This window comes from Aptenodytes forsteri, unplaced genomic scaffold (assembly GCF_000699145.1).
Source record: "Aptenodytes forsteri isolate BGI_AS27 unplaced genomic scaffold, ASM69914v1 Scaffold1, whole genome shotgun sequence".
Lineage (NCBI taxonomy): Eukaryota > Metazoa > Chordata > Aves > Sphenisciformes > Spheniscidae > Aptenodytes > Aptenodytes forsteri.
Window position 1 is genome coordinate 2906667 of NW_008795035.1, and position 21566 is coordinate 2928232.

The window sequence follows — 21566 nt, forward strand, 5'->3', positions numbered from 1 at the left end:
CAAGACTTCTTTGATATAAATGTCAGAAAATTTTAAAACGACAGTCCAAGTTCAGAAAAGACATATATAAAAAGATGCGCCTTTGATGTTAATACTTCAAGATCAAAAGTTATTTGAATCACTGGCACTGAAAAAGCAAAAGGAAAAGTTACAAACACCTTTGTTTTTTGATGTTCTGGTGAAGTTTTGCCCTCAGTGTATACACTCATCTCAGCTGGCGTCGAGACACGTGCTTACACATCCAAGGGCAAGTTTTGCTTGTCAGCAGTTCAAACACCTATCATTTCCTAAAGCAAAAACTCTTTCAAAACACACAGACAGTAGAAGTCTGCCGTACGTACAGTAAAAGGTTTAACATTCAGGAGGCATCATTCCTAGCCTTTGTTTTCCTATAAAATGCCTGTTCTAACATCTAGGAAGATTACATTAAGGAACTAAGAACGTGACAGAACAGCCAGTTGTCCTAGCAGCTCTCTATACTGCTTATCTACATAGCATTTGCTATGCCTATACCTATCAAAGCATTATTTACATAATACACACAGTTTCTATTATTCTCATTAGCATCCGAAAACCCCAGGGGTAGATGACTTCTAAACCTGGAGTCTTATTTTCCCAGTGCAACTTAAAATGCCAGCATCACTAGTACTATAAGCGTTGGTCCCATATTAATAAGTGTGGACTAAATACCTAACTAAGCTATCCATTTCTTGTGTTTTTCAGCCTACCCAGAGGATTTTTACGCATTTTGATACAAGTGATCAAGAAAAATGAAGTGGAATTAAAAGAAACATACGTGTGCTATAAAAGTGTTAATCATGTGAGTTACTCTTTGGCTACTCTTGTAGTGAAGCTCCTGCTGCTGGCAGTTTCAGTACATACCTTGCCAATATGAGACAAAGATGGAAAACAGACTCCTTACATGCAAGGTTTAGACACATACTCCATCTTCAATCTGAAATGAATTCATCATCAGTTAAAGGATTTCGCTTCAATATTCAGAACAAAACATGGAACAATTCTCTAGCAACATGTACGTTTCAGGGAGGGCATATTTTTGTTTCTTTTACCTCTGAACCACTGAAATACCTCCCCATACTACAGGGCACTTCCTCCTTTCCTGGAATAACTACTTCCTTTTCTACTCTAGAGGTCAACTCCTAAAGCTGCTACAACTGTGAGAGCAGACAAAAAGAGGTCACAATTTGAGTAAGAATTGTTAAGATACATCCTGAACTCAACGCGAGGGTGGCCAGGATCAAAGCATGCAGATGAACACATAGATTCACTGAGCCACCATATCATTCACACTTGCTGTTAAAGGATTATTCTTGCTTTTTGCAATGTTATGTAGATGACAATATGCAAAACAGCATTCCTGAGGTAAGTGACAGGAGAAAAAGGAAGTCATCAGTTTACTAAAAGCCCTGGATAGGGATTATGGTTAATGATTCACTTAGTGTGGTTTGGCAGACAGCAACTGTGGAGACCATGGGGAATTTTTGTTTTCTTTCCTTTTTTTTAATGCAATATTTCCTAAAAACCCCCAAAACATTAATTATATCCCTCTGGTTTAGTTTTTCTGGAATCAAAGTTGTTATAGCTTATTGTAACCATCTCAACTATCAGCAGCTTTTTAACGGTGCATTCACTGAGACCAACTAAAAAGCTGCATCTGTCTTAGCATAAGAATCACGCATAGATTTCTCTACTATTTACTTTTCATTAAGACTGCAAACGGGGTTTTCTAGCTTTTCTTTAAAGAGAACCAAAATTTTACTTTTACTTCTAGATAGAACTAGAAAATCACGGCCAAATACACTGGCGCGCCCGGCGTAACACCGTAACACCAATGTAAAGCGTTGGTAATTTGTCAGTCTTAATGTAGGTTATCTGTTTGAAAATTATCTAAACAGTCACATCTTAAAAGAATTTTGCTTAAAACTGGTCAGTTACACGATGTTTCCTTTTACAAAAGATCAAATGAATACTTACTGACAAATTTTCCACACAGTTTCTATTCTGGGAAATAGACACTGATTAAAAGCTAAGCTAGTTTTTAAATCAACAAGTAACAGACAGCTACAAAAATATTGTTGTGAATTAAATACACATATTAAATGTTTAACAGTGCAAAATGTTGAGATGAAGCATATGAAATAATGGCTACAACCTTTACAACAGTTAGTTTTAATATAATTTCTAAAAAGTTCCTGAGTTCCTGCTTATTTTTACGGCATATAGATGGAATCTGTGTGTTCTTTATTCAAAGAACTGCAGATGGTGGGTTTATGTTGAGTGTTACTTGCATGCTTATCATTTGTCCATTCCTCACCATCAGTGACTGGATCAGCCTGCTCAGAAGTCTCTATTTCTTCCTCTTCGCTTTGTTCTGCATTGTCTTCTTCAGCACCACTAAGGGTCTTCCCAAGCTGAAGAGTCTCCATAGTTCTCTGGGTCTCCGAAACCCAAGATTCAATTCTGCTATTAAGCTGAACCTCTACAGAAATTGGTTCATGGGCATAATCCTCATCATCATCATCTTCCTCCTCCTCCTCCTCTTCTAGCATTCCTGGTACAAGAGTACTGGTGGTACTGGTCATGGAGGAATTCAAAAGATCTCGGCAGCTGCCATCCAGTGATCCCGTTTCTGTACTCTGCTGTGAGGCCCATTCCAGATTGTCATCTGGTTTCACCTCATCTTTGTCACCTGGTGTGGATTTTCCATGATTTGCTGCTGAGGTAGTGCCAGTTGTAGCCAGAGGTGGTTGTTTATTAAGAGTGGCTTTTTCAATTTGACCATTACCAGCTTTTTCTGGTACCGCAGTCTTACATGAGGATTCTCTCTCATTTTCAGAGGTTTCTAACCCATCAGATGTTTCCACCATATTTCTCCAGTTTGTTTCTACAAGTTTCAAGAGAAGTTTAAGTAGGAAACATTAATTCTTTCTATATAGAAATATTTCACCTGAATATCCCAGAATTGTTTAAATAGCAATAGGAGCTAATAATTTTAATATTATTCTATGCTTGCTAGAAAAATTTCAATTAGAAAAAGGGGGAAGAAGGGAAAGGGAGAGACAACAGAAAGAGCTATGAATAACTTTGGGTTTTTACAGTATCCTAAAGCAGACACTCCGAAGTTGAAAGTTTGCGCACTTAGTTTCCCATGTAAACTGCAGGAAGCACCAAATGTAACAGCGAGTGTAGTCAAAGAGGTTACTCTCAAGTATAAATTAAAAGTAGAAAATTGCCACAGTATTAAGTCATCTGTTTAAATGTTTTTCGAAAAATCCTTAACAAATGAAATAAGTTTGAGACACTACAAAATAATTAACTAAAACCAAGATAGTATTCTTTTTAATTCACCGTAAGACTAAAAAAAAAAAAAGAGGAGTCTTGACTTCAAACAAGCACTCTCCCTTTTATCCCCTCTGTCGTCTGGGCTTAAGCAACCGGACAAACAAATTTGCCTTCTGCTCACACTAGAATCGTTCATTGCCATCTCAAGTTCCAAAATTTAATCTACATGTCCTATCTTCAGAGACCTCAATAATTTAGTTCCTACCCTCTGTCATTAGTTCTTCCTCAATCGTATAATCAACTCTGTGTTTGGTACCAGTTCTATACCAGTTCAGTAAAACTGGAGAAACCACTTCCAGTGATGTGAGTTAGGTAACTGTAACACTTCTGAGGATTAGAAATTAAAATTATTATTTTCGATACAGTTTGGGAAAAAAAAAGTGACTTACAAAAGTACCTGAAGACTAACCAATTTCCTCTTATCCCTGAAAATTGTAGAATACTGTAAATTATAAAGAAATACTGTACTTTTAGCTACATTTTGCAATAAGGAGCATTTGGAAAATTCCAGCTTCTAGTTACAAAAGTAAATTTTAACACACTTACCATATTCTTTCTCATTCACTTCAGATATGGGTTCAGAAATAACGCTACAGAATGAGATAGCACTTGCTGCAGAGGGGTTACGAGAATGACCCATATGATGGGGTGCCTTCTTGACATTCTTCAAGGCTTCTTCGGCCTGTTCCTGTTCCATTGCAGCAACCATATCTCTGTATGCTTTTCTGGCCTCTTCAGTCAGTGATACCAGCTTATTAAATAGGTCCTAAGTATGAAGGCAGTTTTTATAATCAGTAGTTCTTACTAATAATTTTCACTTTAAATAACTCCTTTTAGTCAAAGGTATACCACATAGTGAGCCTTAAGCTCATTAACACCAAATACCTTCACTTCTACTAAAAGTTAGTTCTTCTCTGTAGTAAATAAAAATAAACACACCACTCCATGTTTATGCAACTTTGAGGAGATGGACTTACTTAACATCTTTTTTCTTACAATCTTAAGCCTTCCAGAGAATTTCAGATGGCATTTAAGTCTACTTGAAAGCTACAGAGATGCTGTGACCAAAGTGTTACAGAACTGAGAGACTATGTTGAAAATACTCAATTTCAAAAGAAAAATACACCCTAATATAGATCAGGTCAGGGCCACTGTCAAATGCATATTAGTTAGGTGTGCTCTCCATGCCAAATCAATTCTTAACTACGAGAAACATAATTGTTTACACCAACCATTCACGTGAATCGAATTGCTCACCTCAGCACCTGAGTAGTTGAAGATACCCACTACACTAACAGGAACCAGCTTGTTCACGCAACGGCCAAGAGCTTTACGGCCAAGAGCAAAGACAAAAGGAATTTCTTGTTCCCGCGCCATGGCTATTACGTTATATAGAGCCTCATCCAGTCCACCTTGAAGAAAACAATTTTAAATACATATCTAAGTCAGTTAAAGTCATAGTATGGCACGATACAACTCTATATCCCATTCTAACTGTAATTAGTCAGTAAAACTTCAATACCCACAATCACCAGCTACTGTGTCCTACAGGATAACAAGCTATACATTTCAAGTATAGTGAGTGAGTATAGATCAAGGCTACATTCTGTATTCTCTGTTAGTCCTGCACACAAATTAAACCAGAATTTTTCACAGCTCTTTTCTTCAGCAGAGCTTTGCTCTTCTTGTATCTCAGGAAGCCTCTGTTTACATTTCTGGTTGTGGCAAAATGTGTTGGTTGGCTAACTAACCAATTCACATTCCTTTTAAGGAATCCTCCTTAAGAGCACCCAGAGCTCAGGACTCTAGGTGTATCAAAGACTGGATGGAATAAAATTGAAGCCTATTGTATGTGTAATAATATCTATGTTTCTTTAAGCTATTCAACCCACCTGAACAAGTTTCTTCCAGAATGGAGTAGAAGAGAATGAATGTGGAGTGGCAATTACACAATTGATTCTGGAAGTGTTACGTCACGCACAGTAACTAAAAAATGCTTCTAACCTTGCTAATCAGCACTTCTAATCAGCACGAGAAAACTGTAAACAGTTAAGTGCACCACTTCTTTTATCATTTATACCTTTTGATTGGATTTTTTCGCAGTTGGGAGATATGATTACACACTTGATCTTGTTTAGTTTCATATGCTTAGTAACCTCACGCAACCCCATAACAAGTCTTCTCCTTGCTTTAGCTCTCATGGGATCCTTTTGATAAATCCGCTCCTGGAAGCTGACAAGCTCTTGCAATAGGAGAGTCACACACTCATCTATTTCTTTACTTAGAACTTGGTTACAGTATCTGTCAATTCAAAAAACATCAAATATTAGCATAGCACGTAATCAATACTATTTCACTGAGCCTTTTCTTTTACCAAATAAAAATAATTTTACTTCCTCAGAACAGTTGTTAAACTGTTAAAGTTATTAAAAGGATTTAGAAATCAGACTGTATACTGTAAGTTAAAAATACATCCTAAAAATATTTCTATTTCCAGTAACATCCCTTACCTCAAGAAGACGGTCAAAAAGAATATTAAAAAATACAAAGAAATACTCCAATAGGTGCCACAAGCAACTATTCTCTTCCTTAATTTAGTACCCTAACGATACATTAATAAGAAAAGCAGTAATGTATTAAGAGTGACTATTACAGTATTTTCAGCATTCACAAGTATTCCTTCCTTTCCCATCCAAAGTGTACGTAGCCCTCCTTTAAAAATATATTTTTTTAAAGAATACTTCCACCTAGCTTATTTGTGGCAGCAACCAAAGAAAGTCCAAAGTGCATGTGTGTACATACATATACACACACAGAGCAATCCATCCATGGCAAAAGAAAAAAAAAGAAGATACTTGCAGAAACTTCTACTGATGAAAGGGTAGCTTATGTTCGTTAAGACCTCCTAAGTCTACTAAACCTACCCACATTGAAAAGACGAGGGTGACTGAAGTGCAAGCCTTGAATTTCTATTAATAATGCAAAACTCTTACTCTCTGAATCTCTTGCTGTGAATTTTGGTTATTGCAGAAGATGCCATTGGACTGCCTATTCCAGAACTAGCAGGTGAACCTTGTGACACTGGGGTCATGCAGTATGGAGAATTCTGACTTGCTGGAGAAAGTGAAGTATCACTAGGCATACTTAGTCCAGTTTCTGAAAGACAATTTTGAAACATTATAAAATGCAAAGACATTTTCACATAAAAGGAGCAGCATCACACTTCTTATGTATCACTCCCTTGCTTTTTCCAAATTACATTCTGAAAACACTAAAACAGTATTCTTCCCTGGAGGGGTGGGGGGACAAAACAAGCACATACCCAATACTCAGCACGGGTTGGGTAAATAAGCAATATTTGAATATTCATTAAAAAAATTTCTAGAGCTTAGTTTGGGAAATGGATAGAGCAGAAGGGAAAACCTGCCTAAATGCTACAACTTCTCCCAATAATCCTTTACTATTTTTTTATATATATATAAAAAAATATTTAACTAACTTATTCCTAGAACATTTAAGATTTTCACACTTATCTTCAGTCAGGTGAAGTCAGGCAGGTTGTTCAGAAGAAAAGTTCTGAAGCAATACATCTGGAATCTTGATAGACACCTCCCCCCCACCCCCCAGCACATCAAGACATTGAAAATTCTTTGGAGTTTCCCAGTTGCTCAGAGCTGTTGCTGCAAATCAACAGTCCAGACATTGCAGTTGATTGACAAGAGTGTTTAACAAACTGGAAAACCTTATTTACAGTTTGCAACTTCTATATGCGGAAAACTTTCAGTACATTCATCACTAAAAAGCATTGTGATCAACATGGCATGGTCGACAACAGGTCACATTTTGTCCCCTTATCAAAAATGCTATCAACTCTGACATGTGTTGTGAACATCCACTCAAGAGAAATGAATTAAAAGGCTGCATGGAGATGTACTAAGAACCCATACTGCCTGAGCCTTCCACAAGTGAGGGACAGACAAGATGTTTTAGAAGAAGAGGGTTCCAATTTCTAGTATTTCATAATGTTAAAGAAAGTTAAAAGATGCATCAATAAGTTGTGTTGCATAAAAAGAGAAAGACAAAATATTAAAACAAGCAGATTAGTACAATTAGGGGGGGAGGGAAGGGGTACTAGAGAGAGAGAGACCAACCTTCTTGAGAGGCCAGCTCCTGAGACTGATCAGCAGTCAAGTTTATATGAACCTCTTTCTGTTCCTCAGATCCCAAAAGGCTATGGTCAGCTGATAAACGGCCTTTCTTCTCTTCTCTCTCTTTCAAAATAATCTAGGAACAAAACCAACAGCTATCAGCATCTGAAAATTAGAGATACCTGTAAAGAAAAATGTCCATTTGACTGAACATAACACAAAATAAAGTTAACCAAGTTGTTTTGAACCTTCCTACTCATGCCAGGATAGAAAACCCTGAAATAATTTCAGTTTCCTCTTTAATCACAGACAGTATTTCATTCCAGCATTTTACAGATGGTATACTCAATACTCTCATACTTCTACATAAATAGTGCTTTCAACAGTTTAAGTATTAAGTACTTATTCACAGCTTTTCTAATATATAACATTCACTCATTAACAATTCCCCATCCCCACCCCAGTAAAAAAAAAAAAACCTTATGCAAGAATACTAGTCATCTTTGTGAAACACCACAACAGACAGAATCCTGTCTATAAAAGAAAGGAAAGTGCAAAGGTAAGTAGCCATGGATATATCGGTATTACTGCGATAAGTAATAACAACAAGATAAAGGCACTGACAACAGAGAGTTTAGAAAGCTTTTCTGAACAGGTAGCTGTGGATCATGGATAAGTCAGAAAAAAAAGATTGCTGGGGAGGAGGGGAAAAAAAAAAGGCAACTTAGCCACAGCCAACCTTTGTACAAACACAGCTTTACCAGATTCTAACTGCCCGTATCATAAAGTGATCTTGACAAGAAATGTGGTGCATGAGTACAGGTGACTTTCACACTTTTTTTTTTTAAAAAGGCTTTCACACTTTCTTTTTTAGGGCTAGGTTTTTTTGTATTTTACCTTCTGATTTCCATACATACTGTATTCTCTGTGTACATACCTACTTTATATGTGCATGTATATAGAGATATACAACCATTTATTTCTAAATTTACTCAATTAAAATACGTGTTTTTACTTCAAGTTTATACCCATTTCTACAAAAAGAGTAGGAAAATTTAAGGTTAGCATACTACATTGCACTACAAACTAGGATTCAACAACATGAAAAAACTATGCAAGTTTTCCCATATGTCCTAGTGCTTACAGTTAAAGAAATCCTTGCAACCCGTATTGAGATAGATTTGTATCACCTTCAACTAATTATGGGGGTATAAAAGTCACATTACATGCCTAGATCCAAAGGACAGGACATCAGTGTAACAGGAACTAGAGGCAGAAGCTCGTGACTCCCTTACCCTATGCTCACAGTCACTAGTCCTCAAGTAAGAAAATAACAGTTTTTATTTTTGAAGTATGATTGTGGGTCAAGGCACTCCAGGGTTGACATGTTTACCTTTTTAAGCGCTGTAGGGCGTTTCAGTTTTGCAATCTCTCTTTCTTTTCCTCTTTTCACTTTTGGGGCAGTTGAATCCAAAGGATTAAGGCAACCCATAGATGGCTGTCCCTTTGTTAAGGACTTTCTGTTGGCAGATTCTTTGGTATGAAAGGGAGCAGCGCTGCCAACTAAATACAAGAAAGATATTAGTTTCACCAAAAGACAGCTTTATTCCAACACTGTTTTCAGAATTTCCACTGATGAATTCTCAAAGTACATTTTCCTTCCTTGGAAAAAAGCAGTTCATAATGACAGGAAAATTACGTCATCAGATATTGTTGCTTCCAGATGGTTTTAAGCTTTCTTCAACTTAGCCTCATGTTTTAGGAAGCCATGGATTCCAGGAAAGGAATTACTTTAATACTGGTAAGGGATCTCTCTCAAATGACTACATGTAGTTTTATTAGTAAGATGATAATAGTAAGATAAGTTGCAAATATTTATCCAAAGATTGATTTTTAGTTGTCAAAGACTTGATTAGTTGACAAGACAAAACAGAGGAGAGAGTACAGCATGTAGTTACGTAGATGTAGAAGGATCTCTTCTGCAAGAAAGAGAATAAAACAAATGTGGTCTCCAATGGAAATGCCAACTGTTCTTTGCTTAGCTTTGTTTGATATAACCTTGCCAACTTGAATTAATGTTTGAACACAGCTGAAACTCAAAGCAGGTAAATGAAGCAACACACAAGAAGGAAAATGTAACTATGTGCATAACGATGGACTCTAGGCTACATACTACTGCTCAGGAATGAGATTCATGAGGTATAATGGATAACTACAGAAGTGTCAATTCTGTATTCCGCAGCAAGTATTAAAAAAGCTAATTTAATGTTAGTGTTGATAAAGAAATAGAGAACAAAAAAGCACTACAAAAAAAACACAACTTAATATTCTGTGCATGTCTGATCTTCCTTATTTTCAGAAAGCTACAGTAGAACTACAAGAAGGTACAGAGAAAGCGATATAGATTATTGGAAAAGACATGCTTCCACAATGGAATAACTAAATAGGCTAGGACTCTTCAGACTAGAAGAGAGATGACAGACCTCTAGGAATCATAGAGAAGGAGAGTAGGGAAAGATTGCTTAGTCTCTTTGTAATACGAAGGCTACGAAAGCTAACAAAATTATAAGTGGGACACAAAAAAAAACCCTGACCCCCACCCCAAAAAAACCACAGAAGAAGGAAGAGCTTCTCCACACAGCATGTAGTAAGGTTAGAATTCGCTGCTATTGGACCTTATGGACAATAAATGCATGTGATAGAAGTGATGGACAGTTTAAGAAACAAATTCGGTTTGAGAAAGCCTTGGGTGAGAAGGCCCTGAACTATAATCAGTAGAGGCAGGAAGAGTATCCTGGAGAGGTATCCCTCTGTATCATAGTCACAGTTATCCTCTCTAAGCTGCTTTCAAAGAGAATTCTCTAGTATCTGTAGTAGATGTTTGGTTTGACGTAATACAGTTCTTTTCACATATTCATCTCAGCACTGAATTACTCTCAAGACATGAATCCTGAGTTTTGAATGGCAGGTCTTTTAAGAGAAGTTTGTCCTCAGTTCTACATGGACTTTCACCATTGCATACTGCAGCTCAGAGGAAGATAGCACAGGTGAATTCTTCGAGAAACACATTAAGAAGGTCTTCCCAGGTATTTATTATGTTTATATTCAAAAACTAAAACTTGACAGAAAAAAAAGCATATTTAAGATGCTCAGATTGATCACATTTATATTGCAACAAAATGCATTTAGCAATAGTCAAGCAGATTAGAAATACCTGTGTATGAGAGGGGCCTGGTGTTGGTGATCTGACGAGCTTTCATTGCTTGCTGCTGCTTTTCAAGAGCTGCTAACATGTCGCCCAAATCTAACTGAACAGGGGTCTTGCTCTTCTTTCCAGCCGCTTTTGATAAAGCCTCCTGTAACACGAACATCACACGCTGATAAATACACAGAAACAGTGCCTGCAAAACATTCTTTACAAAGAGATTCTTGCTATTATAGAATAAAGAGGAGCAACAGCTAACTGATACTCCTCTTCACCAACTACTGGCACGGGGGACAGGGGTGGCACGGCGCTACACACTTGAAGTTTTTTCTGTTCCATGCTTATCTCCGAATACTCTTGAGCTGTTGCAAGTGCTGCTGCCAAGGCCTTCTTCTTCTGACTTTTTGCACGCTTTGGTACAGAGGTTGTAATGGGAATTGGAGTTTGGACTATATTGATTGGAGAATTCTCTGGTAAGTCATCCAACTAGGATTTTAAACAAAATGCAAAAAACCACAATTAAAGACCTTTCTCTCAAGACCATAGGAAATGTGGCACTCCAGAAACCAAATGAACCATTGCTTTGGTCAGCAGTATGACATCCCCATTAAGTACAGCTAGATGACACATAAATTAATAAAACTAGAAACTTATGTATATTTCACTTCTGTATGGGAAAACTATTATATTTATCTCCAATTATGCCTTCAGAAGGTTTTCCAGTCTGATTACTAAATAAGGGAGTGGGTTTTTTACCCCCCACAAAGATTTCATGTAGGACTTGACTTTCCTGGAAAGCAGCCCAATAGATTAAGTAGTCTGTATGTACAGTTCTGCAACAAAATATTTAAGTAGATCAGGTATTAAAAGAGCATCTTTCCAACAACTGTTTCTACAGCCTTAAAGCAGATAAAGTTTAGTTTATTTTCATTTCAGTTGGGAGTTGGACTTGATGATCCTTATGGGTCCCTTCCAACTTGGGATATTCTATGATTCTAAGTGTCTATCATATGTTAACGAGCGAAACTAAGATACAATCTCATTAGCAGATAAAAATCCAGCAGTCTTTATTTAAGATGGGTTCCCTGCACCACTTATTTTAATTAGCATCCAAAACTGGTAACGCAAATACCCTAAGAACATCACAATTACCACATAAGTACTGTAGCAGAGATTCATAAAAAATTACACAAATTAAGTTGCCTCAAAACAACTTAACTTAAAAATGCTTTGCAAAACAAAGTAATTACTTACTACTTTGGGTGAAATCTTTTGCTGGATGTTACTACTTTTGCTGCTGCCATTGTCACTATTTAGCTCTGGAAATTCGTCTTCATCCTAAGCAATACACAAATTAAGAATGAAGAGAATGGAACCAAAAGTCACATGAAAAGCATCAACTGAAACGGCTGAAGCTAGAAGAACATATTGAATCTTGATGCCCCACATAAGCTAGAAGGGCTTAAAAGTGACACAAATAGAAAAATGATGAAAAATTAACAAAGCATTTCTGTATCCGAATAACCTTTTTCAAAAAAAGAATGATTTATTCATGTTTTATACTAAAGAAATCCAGTTACAATTAGGGGGAGGGGGAATAAAGCAGAGAACACAGTAATTTTTATTCACAAGTGAACAGAAAAAGTTACTTGAAAGGTGCTTATTTAATTTGTCAGTCACAGATAGTTCTAAATTCTTGCACTTTCCACATCACCCAAATACAAGTCTTTGTACATACACAATGAAAGCATCATATAATAATTAAATTAGCGCACTGTGTTGTACACCTCTTGGAGTCAGAAAGTTTCGCAACTTCTCCCTGTTGAGAACATCACTTATTCCACGCACACCTTGCATCACTATAATGCAGAAACAGTTTTCATACAACACTACCTCAAAATACAAAGGTTCCGGACTCTGCTCTGTTCTACTTGACTGGCTTGTAGTTAGAGGTTTTTCATGTCGTTTCTGCAAATTCTGCCTTCTTTCTGAAGATGTGCTGTGGTCTCTGCATCTGAAACCGGACTGAAAATAATGAACGTGATTGGCATTTTGCAATTTCAATTTTTCAAGATGTGTGTGCACACACATGTAAGGCATTCTCATGTCTGCTAATTAGCAACTAAGAAGGTAGAGTTTTTACAGAATTAGATTTAATAAGCTGTGCTTTGGTTGGTTTTTTTGGGGGGGGAGGGTTGGCTTTTTTTGGTGGTTTGTTTGGTTGGGGTTTTTTTGGTTTTGTTTTTTTTTTTTAAACCTGCACAAACATATTCTACAGATAGTATCAGATTATTCCCCCCCCAAGCCAAATAGAGTATCTCTGTACATTCATCTCTAAATTTCTAATTTAAAAAAATAGCGTCCTTTTGGTCAAACATGAAGAAAAACACAAGAGTTGCTGGTGACTATGTAACTCAGACATGAATCCTGAGGAACTGTCTGTAACCGTGATCAAAAGAACTTTCTCCCACTACATAATTATTCTGCATGCAATTATTGCCTTTTCAACATGTTTTATGACAATGCACAGGCACAGAGTTCTCTAAGGACCAGAGACCTCAGTATAGTGGTATAAACATCCTTCTGTTTATTACAAGAAAGGTTGGTGGAAACCTATGTGCAAGACCGGTTGGCTGAAAGCAAAGCATGATTTGAATCTGAAATTCTGGATCTCTCATACTAATGTATTTCTCAAGAAAATTTCCTGCAGACCTAGTACAAATTTAGTTTCAAAGGAAAATAGTTTCTGGGACAATTCTGCTTTGAGGCACAGTGAATTTGGCTGAGGAAACCTCATATAAAACTCTTTGTGCCAGCTTTGTTTTTAAGTATCTAAAATAACTGCCAGATTTAGAGTCTAAACTGTGACTGGGTGAAAGGAAATCTGTTTCTTCCTACTCTCCCAATGCCATAAATCACAAATAGTGGCTTCTAAAAGCCTCCGATTTGACTACAGTTTATAAAAAGATTCAGAACTGCTACACTGCCAGATACAAGCATCAACGAGCTTCTTTATACGATAAACCCACAGATACCAAATGGGAAGATTCAAGACAAATTAACAATTCCATCTAAAAAACTAAACAGGGCAAGCTAGCTTACATATATTTGTGCATACAGGCATGTCTATGATAAAGCTCCCACTTGAAGCTCAGCTATCCTTGTCTGCAATAACTGAATTCAAGCAAAACCTATGTTTAAGCAAAGGCAGATGTTTCAGCCTTCTCTGTCCCCCTCCTCAATAAAATTAGACTATCAAAATTAGGAAGGCCACCTTCTCACATACTAATTACAGAAATCCTGTCCCACTTGAAGGAAGTTTCACAGAAACGTTCTTCAAGTTTTAGCATAAAACAATTTTAACTCATTTATTAATAATAAAAATGCTAAATAATATGGTATGCTAATATAAATTTAAGAAAGAACACTTCAAAGACAACAGGAGTGAGAACACAGGATTCTAGTTCACCATCACATCAAAATCTTTCTTTAGAGAGTTTGAGATTTTTTTTTTCTTCTAAAGTGTGAATGGGTCAAAAACTGAACTAACTTTTCTACACCCACACTGTCTTCATTTCATAAGTTACTTTATATATGTAATGATCTTCCTAGGTAGATACATATAAAGAACAGGCTATATGCAGAAGATTGCCAAGTACATTGAACTTCTTTTTTTTAGTATAGGTATATGATATAGTGCTAGCTCAAGAAACATACAAGGTAGAAATGTGCAACTGGACTTTTAGGTTGAGTTTCTACACTTTTCATTCACTGTTTTCATTAACTATTCTATGTTAATTTTATAATCCATTTCTAATTCCTTATTTTCATATATTACAAGAAACAGAATACTTGAATTTAGAAGCATTAACAACATACCTGTGAATTATTTCTTTGCTCAGCTTGTCTTCCACCTCTAGAAAATGTCTGAGTTTTTTCAATCCAAGGTTTTTTTTGAGTTGCCTGGGAATTTACATTAGTCCAACTTACACCAGCTGAAAGAGAAGTGCCATCTATGAAAAAAATGAATTAGTATGACAGAATGCATCATAAGGATACACTTGCCACCAGAGCCAGGAACACAATTTTGATACAAATAGAGTTTTCAGAGAGTCTAATTCTCATCTGACAACAGTTACTTCTGTAGCTATTTCTCAAAGTTAGCAGAATTGCGTTTATGGAAGAGTCAAGTGACACACATTCAAATTGCCAACAACTGATCATCAGGAAGCAGTCAGACAAAGTGAACCCGAGATTTCCATCCATAACAATGTCGGTCCAGTCATAAATAACAGCCACTAGCATTACCCACTACTACCACACTAATCAAAATATTTGTTCCTGTTACGGGACTTCTTTAAAGCTTCCAAAAAAGCGTCAGTACTTCTCAGAGCATGAGAACTCTTTGGCTCTATTACTACACAGGTATGAACTGCAGACAAACAGGGTAAGGAAGCTTGAGGATAAGATACAACAGAAGCACAGCTTTGTCTGAATGCCTCCATTGGAGTCTCTGGCTTTTTTAATTCTTTAAAGAAAGGCAGCTGTTGGTAAGTCATTAGTGATAGCTACTTAATACACTTGTTCATTCAACAAGTAACAGGGGTGGAGGTGGAGGAAATCACAGTAAAGACACATCTTCAGAAGTATCTGATCAGTTAGAGTAGCATGCTGGAAGTAGATCGAGAAATGGTTCCCAGCAAAATGGAAAGCGAAAATACAAAAGTGACCCAGCCGAACTTTAAATAGCTCACCAGCTAAGACAATACTTACTTGTATTTATTGATGGTTCTACAACCTGAAAAGGAGAAAACAAAATTTTTTAGTAATTTTTATTAGTCTGTAGGATATAAAGAGAGTTAAGCTATTCAGTTATGTTTACATACATTCATTGCACAAGAATCTGTATTTCTTGAAGTCATGGCTGCAGCCTGGTTATTGCCATGCTTAGGACTACAATAGCCACTGTCACTGTCAATGTCTGCTTCGCTTGCGCCCTGTTCACTAGAGGACTCTGCAGCAGGGTGAGAAGCTCTTCTGCGCCTGCCTTTTGATTTCCAAAGCATTGTAGAGGCGCTCTCAGAAAGTGACTTATTAGCTATATCTGAAGGAAAGTCTGCAAGACACAATAAAAATATAATTACTTGTGCAGGAATTGTTAAGAGACATGAAAAACCTACACGTCATAAAAACAAACGGAAAAAGCCGAAGTCTTTGCACATGACAACAATTTCCTTTCAATAAAATTAAAAACAGCATTGAATTTAAAAAAAATTATGTCTAGGTCCAACTATTAATAATAACCAACTCCTTCAAGAAGAGTCTGGCTTTGACAGTGGCAAAGTCCACCTTCTTTTAGGAAAGATGGCGACCGACATGTAGTTCTAGTTATTTCATACACCCAGAACACAAGAAAGAAATTACCTGTTTGCTGTGATGCATCAACCAACAAAACAATCTTTGATCTGTTCTCAGGACCTGATGAACTAGTCTCCTTTTGAGTGGCGACATTTTTCACTGGAGGACGTTTATTTTTTATGTGTGTCTGTAACTGCTGTTGCTGTTTTAAAAGATTAGCCACACATACACATAAGTCATATGATTTGACTTCATAGTTGTAATCAATTAAAAGTTCTAATGCTCTCTACAGAAGCCACATGTTTAAAGACAAGAGATTAAGGGAAATAGTCATTAAAATATTTGATTTATTAACCCCTTCACAGTATTTTCCACATGAACTGTTCATTATGATGTGGAAGTATGGGTATACTTCCTTTGTTCTCTAATGAAGTAATTCTAAGCTCAGACCCAACCAGCAGAGAGGCAGTGGAAGGCAGTTTCCCATGTTATACTTGCAGGCTTTATAAACTCACTAAGTATTTTACCACAAAATGTCTCTGTAGACAAGAGTTTTGCTAGTCTCTGATTAACACCTTTTCTGCCCACCTTTCCTTCCATTGATACTACTGACATACCTGTTCTTGCTCAAATGAGATGCATGCTTCCCATGCAGAGATATTTTCTTTAGACAGTTCTACTTATCCTATTAAAAAACAGACTTACTTTTTGTACGACTGGTCCCCTGTTACTGCTTCTGCTCCGCTGACTGGATAATGGAAAGACCTGGCCCGATGGGTTGGGACGCTCAGTGCATTCTGTAGTAACTGTATTAACAGCATTCGCTGCTTGAAAGGGTGCAGAATAGGGGGTAGGGAAAGGATGATAGAAACCCATGACCTGAGCACACGGTGCTGGCATCAGCTGATAATACGTATATTCTGTAGAAACAGGCGGCTGCGCAGATATTATAGGATAAGCAAGGTATGGTCCTGCAGGATTTGGGTTGGGTTGCTGCCATCTGATGTCGTTGTTGTATAACGGAAACTGTCTGTAAAATTCAAAAGAAAAGACAACTGCTCAGTACGATTTTCCCCTCTCAAGGAAATTCAGACCTCTACCACCCCCTTAAAAAAAACCCAACAACCAACCAACCAAATAACCGCAACTCATTTGTTTCATGAGCTCCTAGCTTTTAATAACTGAACTTAAATTCATTAGGACTTCTTAGAGATGCCAATTAAATACTTCACAAGCTCAAATTACATTCAAGTGCAAAATAAATATCTTTGTTGATCTTGGCATTTGTAGAAACTTACTAAATTTCTAATATTTAACTTAGAAATAAAATATAGGCATTTCCTTTGACAAATACTTCGGACCCATTACAATTTCATTGTTTCAGAAAACATACATGTGTGTGCTAGCTCACACAAGATAAGCTAGCAGACACATGGAACAGTGACATTCATTAGCTAACTCAGGGCCAAGTACTTCAGTATATTAAGTTGCCAGCTCACCTTTGTTCAAAATTCCTATGAAAATGCAGGCCTTAAGAAGCACACATGAAAACAGGCGTTTACAAACTTACTCCTGAAACCAAGCACGGAGACTTCTTCCTGTGTTTATTTGTGATACAGCACACTACAAAAAGACCCCCTTGGAAACTATGAACCCAATACTCTTTCTCCTCAAACCCCCAAGAGACCAGAAGACCATCTACATGGAAAACGCAGAGGCCCAAATATTAGAGAAAGAGAATAGGAAGAGTAAAGATTCAGGATAATTTTACAGATCTGCAGCAGGCAGTTGCTAAAGGATTATTTTTGTTCTTACCTATTCAAGTGCAGCAGCACTAAAGTGATGTCCTAAGCAAACATTGGGTACATTTTTCAAAACCAAACAGCAATAATTATTTATGCCTTCAATACAAAATAATCAAGATTGAAGTTGCGCATTCAGTAAACAACACATTTGGGCTAGAATAAAGAGTTCCTAAACTCAATGTATTATAACTAGTTATGCAAAGAAAACTGGAAACAGCTACACTCAATACAAGTGTCAGCTGCATATTGTTTTGCCATGGCAGGATCCAAGCTGGACACCTGGAGCCTTGCTTCAGCATCAGAGATTCAGACACAGACCTCTTGACTGCCCTGGAAGATGCAAGAGCACAGCAGGTGACTTTGTGAGGGATTTGTAGCAAACCTCGATAGCCAGGGAAAGAAAAGTGGCAAAGAATGTGAATAGAGAAAAGCAGAGGGAAGGAAGTAAGTAAAAAAAGACTGGGGACAGAGAAATTTCATCCTCACCCGTGAAGGGTCGGAAGATTAAATACGGTGAACAAAATGAATATACAGCCAACAGTCACTGACTCCTCTGAAGTCTACCAGAAGTTTCAACTCATTTAAAAATAGATCATCTTCCATGAAGACCACGACCACATATTACCTATTAGATTGGTTTTCCTGTACAAATGGATAGCAAGTGATCAGGTAGCTAGGGATAGGAGTTGGTTCCATGCCATTAATTCCTCCGCTGTCATTAGGAAGCGCCATTGGGATCATTAGTGTTTCTGGACCCTTCTTCTGAGGAATAAACGGTTCTACTTCAGCTGACAGCTTGACATTCTTAAGAAAGAGAAAAGAAACAATGTCTTCATTAAATACAATCATAAATTGTTTGGGAACACTTAGATTCATAAAGTTGCATGGCAATTATCACAAATAGCACACAAATGGATGACAAGACTACAGGATTTCTGCAGTAAACTGAAAGAGGTGGAAAACAGTTGGCAAGTGCTTGTTACATCCTTCCAATCCACACAGGCTGTAATGCAGATCACTAACATTTAGCATTTGCATTAACCTTTACATTTTCAAAGTGCAATACAAATGCTAATTAATTTAAAAGGGACTGAAGTTCAGATCTTGCAGAGAATATACTAGTCTGAGCACAGAAAGAAATCCAGTTAGCACTGTAGGTGGAGAACAGTTGTGTAGGCTTTCATAAGTGAAACCAACATATGGAAGATGTAGTAATGCCTGGTCTGCTCTACAAAATTGACCGTGTTCCTAGGCAATTATAAAAAAGATTTTTCAGCAGTAAACCATAGGTTTACTGCTAAAATAGATGGTGTATCACAGAAGAACCCCCCACACACATTCCATTGGCACAATTTTAACATATTTTAAAGCGTTAAGAATATGATTAAATTTTGCCATGAAGAGGGAATTAAAGACTGCTTAGAAATAGGTTTTAAACTGTTTTTAAACTTTCAAAGAAAAATATCTCTCCCGATCCTGAGGGTATCCTCAACAGTTTATAAGGCATTTTTACCCACACTTTTGGTCTTGTATGGATTAGCTGGATCTTATAGTTAAACAATGAAAAATGTTCTATTCAATGAGACAACTGTGGATCCAAAGTACCCTTAAATTCTGTATTCCATTAGAAGTTACATTCAGCCACAAAGCATCTTTTTGTACAAAGAATTCAGCTTAATTATACTTGTCTCACATTAGTAGCTCATAGAATACTGATTTCCAAGAAAATTCTCTCTAAAGCGGGCAAGGACTCCAGAAACTTTTCCTTCCATTTTTCTAAGAAACAATTCCAGAGTCAACATATAACCTTTAAGAGTACATGCTCTTATTTTACAAAAAGGAGAGCCTGAAGGTTTGACGTGCTGAGGACAGTCTTCTATCCTTGCCACTACCTGTACAACATCCACGTGAGCAGAATCAGTTAAACAATGGGAGCTCTGAAAGTACGACGGCAAGTAGTCCCATGCCTACCACATGCTTCTCAATCCATGTCCTTGCTCCGTGTCAAACCCACAATCCATCCAGAGACATTTCAGCCTTACTGTCCAATATCTGAATCTACAAACTTATTAAAAAAGCCCCCAAAATTTATTTTTTTAAATAAAACATGGGATCAGATCCCGTATTTGTTTAACAGCATGGGGGTGGAGGAGTTGGGAGGGGCAAGTCCAAAAATGTTTTGAAAATACAGTTGTCCCAGGCAGTAAGAAAAGCTACTTTTACTTGATTAATAGGTGCTTTAATGTATCAGACTGAACTAGAAAAATTCCTAGCTCAAACATTGGTTTGAGCAACACCGAGGTCAAGACCCACTCATACAGAGTATTGGATCTTTGTTTAGTTAGTCTGACACACTACATACAAGAAAGTTTAATTACTGAGCAAAAGGTAGAATCATCATCAAGTAAATTACTAAGACCATGAGTTACACTGTAATTCACCAACCAAGTTGAACACCAACCGGTATTTAAGTACTTTGCTGTCATGTACTCTTAGAAAGAGGAGAGAAAAAAACAGTTGAGAATGTAAAGCTCCCTAACTTACATGTAAGTATTATATTCACTATTAAAACATCATAACTACCAATGACTGATGCAATATATTTTTGTAATATAGAAATATTTTCAATACATATTACTTATAGTTGTAATTAGAATTCCCAGCCAATTTCAAAAATTAAGCCAGAAATTTTGCTCAGTGCATTCTTTTCAACTCCAAACGTGACACCCAAACTAAGTAATTGTGAAGGCAGTCATTCTATAACAGCTATTCGGGTGACTTGTACAAGTGGAATCAAACTTCTCCTACAAAAAGTGTTATTAGAGACAAAGCGTGTGCCTCCATTTTTATTTTTATCCTTCTGTTATAAAATTTGCTAATTCATACTTCTTTCATGAGATTTTATGCAGTATTAGCTCAAATTTCACCATTAGCCATTTCCTGTAAACATCAGTTCATCAAATAATTTCTATTGAAACATCACTCACTTTTTCCAAATACTGTGCACCTCACTAAAAATGAACTTTAGAAAGCTTCCTCCTGGGTTTATAAGTGAAACATTGTTTAGGACAGGAGACCCTTGTCTGCAGGATGTCTGCAAGTGTTAACTTGAGATCAAAGTTACATCCTCAACAACTTTGATGGCAGGACATTCTGCAAAACACAGTGACCAAGGCCAAAGTTTGTTTATAATTGAACTGAGAACTCAAAAAAAAAAGATACAAAATGGGGAAAAAAGCAAAAATCGTGAAGTATAGAGTCCATGATTATTTTTAACCATTTCTTGAGAAGCTTCTCTGCCTTTGGACTTTCCAAAGCATGCTGGGAAAGCAGAAGTGTCCCTTCCAACAAAATGAGTCTCTGCTTTGATATGCTTATTTAGTAAGAACATCAGTCATTTACAGATAAAATTGTAGCATAAGAGACCTGAAGCTTTAGCAGCAATCAAAACAGGAAAACAAAACATCTAAAAAAATAAATAAAAGGATAAAAGTGGAGCTAGAGTGGCAGGGGGGGAAAAAGTATGTCTTCGCAAGTGACAAGATACACTATTCCTGTTAAAAAAAGTGGTTGTTAATGACTGTTCTGACAGCAAGTTTGCAGATGACACCAAGCTGAGTGGTGCGGTCGACACGCCAGAGAGATGGGATGCCATCCAGAGGGACCTGGACAAGCTCGAGAAGTGGG

The 21566-nt window shown here is 37.0% G+C and overlaps 1 protein-coding gene across 1 annotated transcript in view; it reads right to left on the reverse strand.

The window, feature by feature from the left end:
- Window positions 1-1526: 1526 nt before the first annotated feature.
- The window catches only part of SECISBP2L (SECIS binding protein 2 like), a 26863-nt gene continuing 6823 nt past the window's right edge, over window positions 1527-21566 (reverse strand). Inside the window, exons 2-18 of the mRNA XM_009276496.2 lie at window positions 18505-18683; window positions 16780-17104; window positions 16141-16276; window positions 15603-15832; window positions 15490-15514; window positions 14596-14729; window positions 12610-12741; window positions 11971-12054; window positions 11035-11202; window positions 10726-10867; window positions 8905-9074; window positions 7515-7647; window positions 6357-6519; window positions 5444-5664; window positions 4621-4775; window positions 3910-4129; window positions 1527-2905 (exon numbers count right to left, since the gene is read on the reverse strand). Of these exons, the coding sequence (XP_009274771.1) occupies window positions 2232-2905; window positions 3910-4129; window positions 4621-4775; window positions 5444-5664; window positions 6357-6519; window positions 7515-7647; window positions 8905-9074; window positions 10726-10867; window positions 11035-11202; window positions 11971-12054; window positions 12610-12741; window positions 14596-14729; window positions 15490-15514; window positions 15603-15832; window positions 16141-16276; window positions 16780-17104; window positions 18505-18620 (3228 nt within the window). The 5' untranslated portion in view covers window positions 18621-18683 and the 3' untranslated portion in view covers window positions 1527-2231. The remainder of the gene's footprint in view (window positions 2906-3909; window positions 4130-4620; window positions 4776-5443; window positions 5665-6356; window positions 6520-7514; window positions 7648-8904; window positions 9075-10725; window positions 10868-11034; window positions 11203-11970; window positions 12055-12609; window positions 12742-14595; window positions 14730-15489; window positions 15515-15602; window positions 15833-16140; window positions 16277-16779; window positions 17105-18504; window positions 18684-21566) is intronic.